General features: G+C 35.4%; 2 protein-coding genes across 5 annotated transcripts; both read right to left on the bottom strand.

The window, feature by feature from the left end:
* Window positions 1-305: 305 nt before the first annotated feature.
* Window positions 306-2303, bottom strand: LOC132049526 (small ribosomal subunit protein uS12). Its single transcript, XM_059440372.1, has 3 exons — window positions 2147-2303; window positions 963-1118; window positions 306-710 (listed from the first exon to the last, which is right to left on the bottom strand). The coding sequence occupies exons 1-3, from the start codon at window positions 2149-2151 to the stop codon at window positions 443-445; spliced, it is 429 nt and encodes a 142-aa protein (XP_059296355.1). The 5' UTR covers window positions 2152-2303; the 3' UTR covers window positions 306-442.
* Window positions 2304-4045: 1742 nt separating this feature from the next.
* Window positions 4046-9110, bottom strand: LOC132049525 (interactor of constitutive active ROPs 2, chloroplastic-like). Of its 4 annotated transcripts, none has more exons than XM_059440369.1 (5): window positions 8820-9110; window positions 7213-7297; window positions 6454-6634; window positions 4384-6009; window positions 4046-4283 (listed from the first exon to the last, which is right to left on the bottom strand). In XM_059440369.1, the coding sequence occupies exons 2-4, from the start codon at window positions 7236-7238 to the stop codon at window positions 4399-4401; spliced, it is 1818 nt and encodes a 605-aa protein (XP_059296352.1). In that variant the 5' UTR covers window positions 7239-7297; window positions 8820-9110; the 3' UTR covers window positions 4046-4283; window positions 4384-4398. The 4 variants fall into 4 exon arrangements, with proteins under 4 accessions (XP_059296352.1, XP_059296351.1, XP_059296353.1 ...); XM_059440368.1 differs by having other exon boundaries at window positions 7213-7302; window positions 8824-9110; XM_059440370.1 differs by having other exon boundaries at window positions 7213-7302; window positions 9016-9105.
* Window positions 9111-13546: the final 4436 nt, after the last annotated feature.

Genomic DNA, 13546 nt, shown 5'->3' with positions numbered 1-13546 from the left:
TAAAACTCAAAATTTGCTTACCTATTGCATAAAATTTATTTTGGGTAACTTTTTTTTAGGGGTTTTTTTGGAAAGTATTTTTCCCTTTTTGTTGGGACTAAAAAATTTTGACATTCTAAGAACCCCTTGTAGAAAACTTCTTCATCATCCAATATAGCAAAGGCCATTTTTTCTCAAAGCGCAAGCATTTTACAACCTAAAATGTATGCAATTTCTGTTCTTTTTTCTCTTCTTTTGTGTGTGTGTGTGTGTGTGTTTTGGGTGGGTTGCGGGGGTGGGGGGTTGAAGGGGGAAGCAAGATGATGTTACGTAACACCAGGAACTCAAAAGAAATGAACCAAAATTCCAGTGCAAGGTGCCTATATTAAAAATAGTTGCTCAAAAAGTAAAAACTCAAGAAAACTAGAAGTCCATGGAAACAGTATTTTGGCAAAATGGCAAATTAAGATCTTGGTTTCTCCTTCTTCTCCTTGAAGAGAGCCAAGAGAGATACACCAGAAACCTTCACAACTTTGAATCTGACACCAGGAATATCTCCTACGGCATGACCCTTTCGACCAAATCCAGCAATCAACACCTCATCATTTTCTTCAATGTAGTTCAAACAACCATCGTTAGGAACGAATGCAGCAATCTTCTTCCCGTTTTTGATCAATTGAACCCTAGCACATTTACGAATAGCAGAGTTGGGCTGCTTAGCCTCAATACCTCTGCAAAAGTCATTTCAAATAATTTTGACTGTTTAGATACAAGGGCCATAAAACAATAAGGCTAAAGGAGAACAGCAGCCATAAATCTCCGAGTATTTTCACTTTTGAAGTTGTATTTCAAATTTGAAAAGTACTTTTAAACAAGAACATTATTCCAAATATTCTTTGCAAAAAGTATAACCAAACACAACTTTCCAAATAAAGTGAAAAATATTTGGAATCTACAGCCAAACGCCTGCAAAGAGAACTTACATCTTCTCAAGCACAATGCCTTTAGCATGGGATGAACCAGCAAATGGCTTCTTCCATTCATTTCCAAGATGGGATTTCTTGTAGGACTTGTCAGCCCATCTTTGTCTTCTGCGGTGAGACTTCAGCTTGCGTCCAGCTCCCATACCACGTGTCTTCCTGAAATTTTTACCCCGTTGAGAGACAACATCACTAACAGAACCATTCTTCGTTTGTGCTTTCTCACTTTGACTAATATATTCTCAAGTACTATTGGAACATCTCAACTATTACTCAATGTTGGTGGATGAAAAAGCATAAAACCGAATTGGCATTCCAATGCAACATGGAAAATTACCAATCTATACAAACAATGATCTTCAATATCAAAACCCCAAGTGCTAATTGTCTTAGCATCATAGAATTTGTCAACATAATCTAGGAAAAAGCACATTAAATTTCTTTCAGGTTAATTCAGGTCATGGAAAATGTTAGTATCTCCGTTCCAGAATTTTCTGAATACGCAATGCTATCTCCTTACATAAAAGTGCTTTACGCAACAAAGTTAATAAAACTCAAATCTGCTAACTTCATGCACCATCAAGTCATGCAACAGATCTACTGTTCCTATAATCACCAATTTTTTATATAACTACTACAATTACATTCTTCTAAAACAATCAGATACTTATTTCTCATAAGTTGAGCAAATCAATGAAAAATTATTCAATATGGGGCAATGGACAAACTATAATCCGCATCAAATGTTTACATATACTCCTTATGTCCCAATTTATGTGATACACTTTCTTTTTTAATCTATCCCAAAAAAATATACATTTCTATATTTAGAAATAATTTAACTTAAAAACTTTCCCTTTTACAGCCACACAAATATCTATGACTTGTTTTAAATCACAAGTTTCAAAAGTGTTTCTTTCTTTCTTAAACTCCGTGCTTAGTCAAACTATGGGATGAAAGGAGTATAATTTAACTAGTATAAATCAATATATACATTTTTAAGCAAACAACAACAGAACCCAGGTTTCAGGATATATATAAGGAGATAACAATAACAGGAACATATTAAAATGAAGTAAAAAAACTGAAACTTGAAAAACAGATAGTAAAGTTTTTTAATAATGTAATTTGTAGATAACTATAACACATAGAAAATGATTTAAAGGAGAAAAAAGAATAAAGCATACCCCATGTTTGCAGAGTGAAGAGAAAGTCAAACTTCAAATTAGGGTTTGAGAGGTTGATGAAGAGGCAGCCGCTCGTAAAACCCTAATTTCTTTATAAACACCTTTCAAATTTGTGAAGTAAATTGAATTGGATCTCTTGGATTGGGCTTGGAGAAATTGTGCTCAAGATTTTGGGCTCGTGGAAGCTGAGAGGCTAGGCCTTCTTTTCATTTTTATAAGGGGAAGTTACATAAATTACTTATATCCGCTAGCCAATATACTATATGTATATACATATTTATATGAATATTATACTCCATCCGTCCCGTTTTAAATGTTGCTTTGGCTCTTTTAATGCTCATTAAGAAAATGATAAATACAATGTATAGTTTACTAAGTTACTCCTATTTAATAAAGATAAACTAATTTTTCCTCTTAAATATTGTGCATATTTCTTTAATGTTAAAGTCTATTTGGAAACCATTGTCACCTTTAATCTTGAAAACCTAAAGTGACAATTTTTTTGGACAAATTGAATTAAAATGAGACCGGGGGGGTACATTTTTTGTCAATTTTTTGAGCTAGATGGCTATTTATGTAAATTTTCCTTCTATTTTAAAATGTAATTTTAGGTTTGCACTTTCTTGTTTTAGTCATAAGAATATACTAGTGTTTAGAGACAAAAAAAAGGGTTCTTTTAAAAATACTTTGGCTTGTTAAAAGGAGCATACTACTTATTTTTTTAGGCAATCTTAATATCTATCTTTTTTGATTTACCACATCTTCATTGATTATTAAGTAAAAACAATATTTAGCAAAGTGCGATTCTCATAACTATGAAACTTGGTAGCATATTTAGCTTATATCAAACTAGTTAGAGAGAGTAACAGTAATTACTTCCACTTTTATGTGCCTAATAACGAGTGTTGTGTTTAAAATCCACTAAAAATTAATAGTATAATCTTTAATTAGTGTATTATTTTCTAGCATGAAATTGTAGTAAAGTGAAGTGTATCTAGTGTACTTGGGTTGAGATATATCCCAGTCCCGTCATTACCACCAAGCTTACATTCTAATGCTATCAATAGAAATCTTTCACACAATAAATGTGCGATCGAAATTTTTGTGATAATTTGTTTCTTGTAATTGCTTGTTTCTCTATTATAGTGAATTCTTAATTTTCTTTTTGCTCCATGTTATTCCCTTTCACACTAGTGTCTTTCTTTTTTCTTGGTTTTGTTGTCATTGTTGTGACCCTATTATTGTAGCTAAGAAAGTAAAATATCAGACAGTTGAGCCTGGAATTTGACTGTACTCTTATGAAACATTTTCTATTTTCTTTTCCTTAATACACGGTGGATCAGGGAATGGGGACAATGAGAATTGAACTCACACCTATCGATGTGAGACTCCCACAAGTACTACTGTGAAACACTTTCTCTTGATTTTGCTATAGATCAACTTTTTTCCCTTCTAGTGATAAAGAATTTAGCATTAAAAAGAGTACAAGTTGATTAACTCACTTCCTACTGCCAAAATATCAGTTTCTGTTTTTCCAGGTTATGTGGATAGCCATTATTTCGAGTTGTCATTCCTAAGCTAGTAGTAAGTTCTTTACAGAGGCCATATCACCTAACCTACATATCTACAACTTTTCCTCAGATGGATGGAATTATCAAATAAATTTTGATATTAAATCTTATAAAGTATCGGGTTAAAGCTATTTACAGAACCTTTTTTTCTTACCTTTATGTTGGCAAAGGTTGGCATCTTCCTTAAACAGTAGACCGTTGCACGTAATGAAGATGAGTCAAGAAACAATCTATGAAGCACACACTACATCAAGTCTGCAGTGAAAATTCATCCAGATTTCATCTTCAGCATAAAAATCTTAAGGAACAGATACAGTAAGTTCTACGATTAGTCAACTGCCCTGGGGTTTATTACACTTAGCAGAATATTGCTGGAACGTACAACAGTCTATATATGAACGCTCCAACGGCAAAATAAACTGAAAATTGCAAATGAAGTTACATTTCTTACAATCTCCTAAGGAAGCATATGGCAGGTGAGATTATAGAGGTCTCATTAATTCTGGAATAGCTTTACAAAAATCAGCTAAGAGATTTTTCCAGGAGGCCGAAACTCATCAAAATACCTGACAAGGGGAAATAGTAGATATATTAGCAAAAACTGAAAAACGAAAAGCCAGATTATTGTTATTAGAGAAGACAAAAAATGTTTATTTGAAAGCAAACCTGCAGGATATGCATCTATTTGTGACCCTTTTTTAATAAACTGCCAATCTTCTTCAACATATTGCCATTCTTCTTCTTGGGTGAATAACCATCATCCATATCTTCAGATAAAGGAGAACGCAGCTTTCCACCGATAGTATGGTAGTCCAAAGAGCCTGTTCTCTCGACGTATCTTCCATTATTGCTAGTTGATAGCATAGCTGCAGCTGCTTCAGCAGCCTTTCTCCATTGATCAGATTGTACTTTTAACTTCCTCAACTCAGCTTCCATCTCGGAGTTAGTTGCCTGTGCTGCATTCAACTCCTCGATGACCCGTGCTGCTTTTCTACCACTTTTATCTGCTTCCTCGGTCAAATAGCCCATCTTCATCAGAGCCTCTCTTTCAGCAGTTCTCGAGGCTTCTGCTAAGGCAAGAACCTCGTCATTCTCCATTTCCCTCTTCTTGATTTCTGACTTCATCATCTCATTTGCCTTAGCAGTACTCTGCAACTCTGCCTCTTTATCAGATAAACTTGCCCTTAAATCTGCCAAGATTGACTCCGATTTTTTCAGTTCGTCTAGTAATTCGGATTCTCCATCAGCTGCCTGTAATTCTTCAACTTGTAATTTCAGCCCCTTATTTTCATCTGAATTTTTTTGTATTTCAGCTTCTTTGTCCATTAATTTCTTCTTTAACTCTTCCATATCTGCTTTTGCAGCATTTAACTTTGAGTTCCATTCAGTCTCTCTTCGAATCGATTCAGACTTTGTGCACTCCAGTATCTCATAAGCACTTCTTATCTGCAAGGTGTTCTGGATGCATTCTTCCTGATACCTTCTCTCAGAATTCTCCAATGCAGCCTGTAGTTGATTTACCTCATCTTTACCGCGCTCAGTTTTGAGTTCATCAGCATCCACATTAATTCCTTTTTCTTGTGTGCTTTTGCTGCATTGCTCAGACTGGAGTTTGTTGACAAGTTCCTCCAGTTCAACCACTTGAGCCTTTGACTTCTCCAACTCCAATGACAAGGATTTGCAAGCCTCCATTGCCTTCAGACCTTCACGGCGTAGAGTATTGTCCATCATCTTTGTGACTTCCAGCTCCATCTGAGCTTTACTCGATTCTTCAAGCACAGTAGCTTCAGATTCCTTGCTTTCGTTTAACTGGTTTCGCAATTGCTCAAGCAATATAAGGGTTTCTTTGAGTTGTACCCTTAAGCATTCGGTCTCAGCATTAGCTGATTCAGCATGGCGAGTTTGAGTAGCTTCAGAATCAGCTACTCTATCAAGCTGAAGTTTAAGCTTTTGGATTTCATTTAGAGCAGAAGCCAGAGCAGCAGAGTCCGATTCTTGCTGCTTCTGTACAGCCTCAAGTTCAGATTTCCATTCTCGATCCCGATCTTGTGAGATTTTACGTAGCTCCAGGAGTCTAGCTTCTTCAAAATCTGAACGCTCAAGCAGCTGCTTCTCAGACTCCTCAAGCTTCTCTGACATGGCTGCAAGCTGCTTCTTAATTTCGTCAGCCTCTTGTTGGGATGTTTTCTTCAATGATTCTGATAAACTGAGCTGTTCCTTTGCCGCCTTCACCTCTTCTTGGAGTTGAGCAAGTCGGTCTTCCAAACCGGACATTCTGCCTGGACGTTTTTGCTGTGCTTTACAAAATAAGAAGAATGAGCATTGTAGTAATGTCGAATGGCCTTTAAGTAGGAAGAAAGCTACTAAAGAAGCAATAATCTATATAATAGATAGAGAATTTATGAATTCACGACTTCCATGTTTAATGAATGTTATACAATTATTTTCCACCATAACAGAGTGACAAGTCCAACTGAGCAAAGAAAGCTACAGTACGCAGAGGATTCTGCAGATTTTATGCAAGCATAAAGGGACAGTCTAACTGCTAACTATAAGAATGAGATAAACAGCAAATTTAACAGCTTAATAGGAGGAAAAAAAATTATTGGCGCGTATTTGATATATACCTTGTCCCAGTAGTGATAACCATTGACGAACTTTAAAACTAAGGTTTTTAACTTTCTCCAAGTGATAGTGTAATACCATAGATTTTGTGCCTAGGAAAGATTTAAGTACCTCCATTGCTGGACTTCGGGGTGACCGGCGACCAATAACTTTAGGACTCCTGTCCTTTGGTGTTCTGCTAGCTGGATTTGGAGATGAAACAGAATCAACATCCGGCCCTGAAGTTTTGAGCTTTCGAGCTGTCTTCGCTGTAGATGGAGATGTCCTTTGTGGCACCTCAACAGAAACAGTCCTTCAGCCAAAAACATGTGAGAAGGAGAATACGCTAATCAAACGGCAAGCAAATTAACTTTACAGAACTAAAGCAATAGTAGTATTTCTTTTCTTATAAATTATAGAACTTTAAACGATATAGTTCTTCAAAGATGGATCTTATATCAAATATCTGCAGCAGCAACATGAAAAGACAAAATGGCATTTTGAATTATTGTTACACCACTCCTTCCTTCCCTCAGAATCACTTCACTTTTCTTTTTTCTGAGATAGCAAAGCTGATGACATGTTGATTTTCAAAGCACAGTTCAGTTATGACTTATGAAAATCTCAAAAGCATTAGCACACTCGATTTATTGCTTAAAGGACCAATGCCTCAAGACAATCACCATCTGCTGTTTTAGAAATCAATTTGGCTATGTAAGAATGAAATAAAAGGGATGAATTTAAAACGAGAACTTATGGTTGAAAATTAGTTAAGATACTGATCTAACAACATAACCAATAAATCAAGGGGGAAAAACATAAGAAGCAAGAATAAGGCCTTTGAATTACTTGGAAAGATCAACAAAAGCAGAGCAAATGAATTAGAAATACCTTCCTTTTGGTGTCTGCATATTCATTTCCTCTCAGTAGGAGATGTAGAAATGACAAACTAAATTCCCTTTCTTCAAAGACCAACCTGACCTGCAACACGGGAGACATTTCAGAGGATTCCTTGTCTGAGAAAGAAATGCTATTGTATGGACATATGCAAAATTATAGACAGATTATGGTTCATGAGGGATCTGAAAACTTTAAGATTTAAAATGGATATAAAACAAAACAAACTGCACTATACATTAAAGAAAACAACATAAAAACTGCCTCCACTCTCACCAACAAACTTACTACCGGAGGAAGAAACCAAAACAGAAAAAGGAAAATTGGAAGTCAAAGAAACTTGCAATCCAAGAAAACAAAAACTATCATTATGTAAGCCATTTATCAACTTTCTTAACTTTTACTCCAGTGCTTATACTGTATAGCAAAAACATCTGTGGGACAACATGGTGCTTAAGAAAATGACATTTGAAACCACATTTTGGCAAACATTTCAAAAGTCCCCATTTTGACACATAAACAGATAATGCTTCTTAAAAAGAAGGGAAAACGGAAAGTCCATCAAGTTGCAAAGGTACAACAGAATCAGCACAAAAAGTAAGATCCATTATTAGCTTTACCCAAAGGGATAAATCATGTTTACACTTAAGATAAAAAGTCACTTGGGGGACATAGCTTATATTTATGTAAAAATGCAAAGCAAAACTAGGGTGATATTATCTCCCATTCATGTTTATGTCAGGTAATATTATCTCCCATTCATGTTTAGGTCAGGTGATAGAGATCTAAAGAAATTAAAAACTCTTCATTGCCCTCTCCAAGTAGACCACAAGAAAAGAAAAAGAAAGCAGTTTCATCTGCTTGTGCAAAACAACAAAGCCTCCAAAAACAGAGCTCCAAAGCTATGTCAACCTAGCTACGTTGTAAAACAAACACAAAATTTCTTCAAAAACTGAAACTTTATCAAAAAAGAAACCAACCCACATGAGAAATCAATGCTCTCAGCAACTAAAAATTTCTTATAAGCAGAGAGAAAGACCAATCATTCCAAATAACAAAAACCCAAAACCTCCAAAACCAGAGCTCTGAAGCTATGTCAACCTACATTGTAAAAGCAACACAAAATTTCCTCAAAGACTGAAACTTCATCCAAATAGAAACCAACCCACATGAAAAATCAGTGCTCTAAAGCTATGCTAATCTACATTATAAAACAAACTCAAAATTTCTATAAAGACTGAAACTTTATCAAAAAAGAAACCAACCCACATGAAAAAAGAGCCCTAAACTTATGTCAACCTACATTGTAAAACAAACACAAGATTTCCTCAAAGACTGAAACTTTATCCAAACAGAAACCAACCCACATGAAAAATCAGTGCTCTAAAGCTATGCCAATCTACATTATAAAATAAACTCAAAATTTCTTTTCAGACTGAAACTTTATCAAAAAAGAAACCAATCCACATGAGAAATCAGTGCTCTTAGCAAATACAAAGTACACCAAACACATACAAACAGAGGGAAAGACCAACATGTAAAAGAACAAAAACCAACCATTCTTTAACATTTCTGCAGATAAATGAACAGTTTCTTTAGACTTACCAAAAAGATCTCAACCAAGTGAAAAAAAAAAATCAAGAAAACAAGCTGGAACAGTTCCCTTTGTGGGGAAAAATGAGAAAGAAAATGTGGCTCAAGCTTCAAGAAAAATGAAGCAGAAGAAAGAACCCTAAAGAGAGGGGTGAAGAACTCGAGGGAAGCTTAATTTGCGTTGGTACACAAACACACACAAACCAATTAGCAGGAGAGTAGTAGCTAAGCTCAACGCAGTTTCCCAAGTGACTGGTCTAGTCCACTGTCTTCTTTTCACTTACTGTGTTTGTTTTTGTCAGTGTTTGGATAAAGAAAGTAAAACGAACTTAACTAGAAAAGAAAGAAAAATTAATGCAAGATAGTAAGTAGGCGGTTGGCCGTAGAAATCAAAAAAAAATTCACTTTTTTTGAAATTTTGGAGTTGGAGTTGTGTTTAGCTATAATTTTTGAAATTGTATTTTTTTTGTTAAAATGTAGTTGTTTTGGTTGTGAATACAACTTCAAATTGTATTTAGATTTTTTTCTAACCTAATGAACCTTGCACAAATCTTCGAAAACCCGCAGTAGCAAAAAAATAAAAAAATGGATGAGAAGATGAGTAGTAGCAGATGAGGGGTGTGTAATAGTGTGATAAAGATATTTATCAGTCAAAGGGAGATAAATGATGATGAAGAATAAGAAAATATAATTGAATCCCTAATTTAAGGGGATTCCTTTTCGCATAATATTTTTTAAAATATGTCATAAAGATAATAAAATATGTTATTTTTGAAGAACTTTAAAAGTTGTGCTATTTGTGTGCCTAACTCTAAAACTTTTTTTGACTCGCAGTTGTAATTTTTCTATAATAAGCACATTATCTACCTACCTTTGTAGAGAGGTTATTTCTAAGGTAAAATGACATAGGATACCTAATTAAGACTCTTTATTACAAAATTTAGAGATAGTTTTCCTTATTTACAAAACATAAGGATATTTTACAAAACATATTAGATTTTCATATATTTTTTATTTTTTTTTTTTTTTTTTGAAAATATTTTTAAAAATATTTTAAATTTTTCTCTCTAAAGGCTTAAAAATTACCTCAAATTTTGTGTATGAAAGTTCGTATTTAAAAATATATGAAATGTGTATGTGTGAGCGAAACTTTTAATAAAATTTTCATACACAAAATTGTGAGCGAAAACATTAAGCCTTGAATATTGTATGAAAGTTGTTACATTGTTGTTGTAGTTGTATTAATTTTCCGTAAAACCTAATATGAACTTTATATACGAAAATGTGAATGAAATTCTAAGTCTTGAAATGTATGGGCATACACATTTCATATCATTTCATACATAAAATTTTAAGCGTAATGTTTAAGCTTTGATCGAGATATACATATTTTATGTGTTTTTCATACACAAAATTTGAGTCTTAACTTTTAGCCTTGAGCAAGATATACGCATTTAAATACACAAAAATTGAGCAATTATTTTAAGTCTTGAATGTCAGTCAAAATTGTATACAATGTTGCCGTAGTTGTATTAATTTTACGGTAAATCTAACATGAACTTTATACACGAAAATTTGGCGAAATTTTAAGTAAGAGCGAAATACAAATTTCTGTGCTTTCACACACAATTTTAGTAGTTTCTTAAGCCTTGAACGAGATATGCACATTTCATACATTTTTCATATTGTTTTCATACACAAAAATTTGAGCGAACTTTTTAAGCCTTGAGTGAGATATACACATTTCATACTTAAATTTTTGAGCTTATTTTTTAAAAAAAATAATATATATTTTTTTAAAAAAAAAAAAGATTTGTATAGGGTTTGTAATGTAATGTTTTGTAAATAGAAGACTATCGTCACATTTCGTAAATCTTCTCCTTAATACGTATATATACGTATATTTCACCCTATTTCTAATAGACCCCTCCTCAACTCAAAAGAAATATAACTAATGCGAAGATTGTAAGTAAGAAAATGAGACAATATACAAATAAGTACAACAACATATATTAATACTCATTGGAGAATAGAAAACTACGTGATACCTAAAACATACTACGCTAAACGAACGACAACATTTAGGTGTCTAACATGCCACGATCCTCGATCTCCATATTTTTCTACCTAAGATCATGTCCTCGATGATTAAAATTGTGTTATGTTTAGTAAAAATCTTGATATGTAGTAATTAACGCCAAATTTCGGTCTAGATCCTCGATAAAGAGCAGATACCTCGTGCTCATATCCGCACCCCTCGAAGTGTTCGGAACATGATGCCCTCGAATATGATGAGAATATATAGCGAGCACGTCGGTCAACATCGCCCGAGGCGTCGCCTCGCTAATTGACTTTGCGGATGACAGCGCAAGTGAGCATGGAGGGAGGACCGCAACAACCGACTCCGTCCACGCATATCCCTCCGATAAGGCACTAAACCAGCGAGCCTAGTCAAGCTCGGGGGATACGACGGTGCGGAGGCTCCCGGCTCTATACAACGCACGTCTATCAATATGTAGACCATAAATCACTTTCCGGACATCTGCGGGGTGATGGTAGCCTCGCGATGCGGAGATGAAATATAAGGGTCTCCTGGCCGGTGCTCGGTCATGGCCTCGCTTAGAGCTCTATCGTGCACAACCCGACCAACCTCGATGCGCCGGTAAATCACCACGTAGTATATCTATGACATGAGGATGTGGGGGAATAGCTCCTTAATATCGCCTACCCCCCCCCCCCCCCCCCCCCCCCCCCCCCCCCCCCCCCACAGACAAGTACGGACCACTCTCTAAAAGATGCGGTGCATCCCATACATATCGGGACCTATGCTCATGCTATAAATAAAGTACCCCTACGGTGTCGAAGGGCCACGAGCTACGAGGTGTCATCTATTTTCAAGCATTTTAAATTAATCATTAATACATGAAGTATGGATTAAAGTGGTATATTTTTACGCATTTTAAATTAATCATTATTTTTTTAATTAATCTCTAATACGTAGTATTAGTTTGTAATCTTTTTACCGAAATTATACAAAGGATTGAATCCTAAACTAAGGATTTTCAATTTCTAATTAGCAAATAAATAAATTAACAATTAAAGATATAAAGATTAATAATTAACAAATCAAAAAATTAACAATTAGCATATAATTAATAGATAAAAAATTAACGAACTAATCAAATAATTAACAAATTATTAGCATATAATTAATAAATAAACAATTAACTAACTAATCAAATAATTAACAAATAAACAATTATTTATAAAAACTAAATAAATAATTAGCTAGTCTAACGATTGAAATAACTAATCTAACAATTAACAAATACTAAATAAACAATTAACAAATTAACAACAAATAAAAAAATTAAAAAAAAATTAAAAAATTGGCAGAAACAACCCTTTTGCGCACAAAAAAAGTGCGTAATTTTTTTTTTTGTCCATATCCGCAAATAATACGTGTCACGACCCAACCGTAGGTAGACTAGTGCCGAAATTTGCCAGGCACCCATGTAAACGCGCTGTTAACCATAATCAACGCATAAACGGTATACGTATACAAGGTCGGACATCGGGTCATATTGGCATAACCAGATCTTATACATACGAAAGAGTGGAACGTCGCCCCCAAAATTGTCACAAATATATACATATCGCCGTCACAAATGCGGACGGATAATATCACACATAAGCGGGTAAGGCTATCAAAATACGGGGGACGCCCAAATCACGAATCACGAGAGATCACCGGACAAAGGCCGGTGATTACCCGCGACCCACACCTATGCCTACGGACTCTGCGAGTAATAACAAAATCATATGACGGGACGGGCCCGCGTGCCCCGGAACGGATTATATACATATGCATCGGAAGAGTAATACCAAAACATAGGCTCGAAGAACAAAGGAGCGCTAAAAGACGCCGAACGAGGTCAAGAATCCGGTTTCGGTGATCGGTTCAAAATAAGATGTCTGTACTCAAAGGCGGATGAAACGCGGCTCGAAGAAAGGGGTCGATACGATATCCTTCGAGTACGCAAAGCATGGAAAACAAGAATAGGATCATAATCGAATAAGAAGTGCGAGCAAATAAGTGCAAAATCCCGGAATATCAAAATGCTTACTTTTAAAAACACGGAAATCATGCGGGGAGCTCTCTTTAGAATATGGTCGCTCGTCCGTCGTTGGCGCCATAACACATCACTACTCGAGAAGATTTCATATCTCCGAAAACCCGACACGCATAACACATGAGCATACACGGTGCCGGCCGCCTATAGCGGAGGCTCGGCGAACCGGACACATCGCTAACACCGGATATACACGGTGCCGGCCTGTGGCGGAGGGCAGCGAACCGGACATCATACTCCGAAATATCACATAGCGCGCACGACAACATGGTGGCCGGGACTGCGAGCGAAAGATATAACAACCATACGCACGAGCAGAGTTGTGGGAGACTATATGCGCTTTAAATCACTTTTCAAAACTCCGTTGAATAGTAAAACGAATCATTATTTAAAATCGAGAATAGTCCGTCAAGTTTTCCCAATTTTACCACTCGGGAACATATCCAAATGAAACTTTAAATTATGGTTACGTATCAAAATCATATGCATAAAAATTCTCATTTCAAACTCGACGGATAAATAAGTAATCATGCTCGGGGATCGGAATCATAGCCACATTAAGTTCTAACAAGGTCGTCGAACTATGCAAAGGAGTAGTCGCG

The sequence above is a fragment of the Lycium ferocissimum genome, chromosome 3 (assembly GCF_029784015.1).
Source record: "Lycium ferocissimum isolate CSIRO_LF1 chromosome 3, AGI_CSIRO_Lferr_CH_V1, whole genome shotgun sequence".
NCBI lineage: Eukaryota > Viridiplantae > Streptophyta > Magnoliopsida > Solanales > Solanaceae > Lycium > Lycium ferocissimum.
This window is presented reverse-complemented; position numbering and strand designations above follow the sequence as displayed.

Excerpts from the sequence above, each read along its gene's own strand:
- LOC132049526 (XM_059440372.1), bottom strand. Across the intron at positions 711-962 it reads GGCATTGTGCTTGAGAAGAT|AGGTATTGAGGCTAAGCAGC; the intron begins GTAAGTTCTCTT and ends TGACTTTTGCAG.
- LOC132049525 (XM_059440369.1), bottom strand. The coding sequence starts at position 7,238 with ATGAATATGCAGACACCAAAAGGAAG. Across the intron at positions 6,635-7,212 it reads ATGCAGACACCAAAAGGAAG|GACTGTTTCTGTTGAGGTGC; the intron begins GTATTTCTAATT and ends TTTTGGCTGAAG. Across the intron at positions 6,010-6,453 it reads CCCGAAGTCCAGCAATGGAG|CAAAAACGTCCAGGCAGAAT; the intron begins GTACTTAAATCT and ends TGTAAAGCACAG.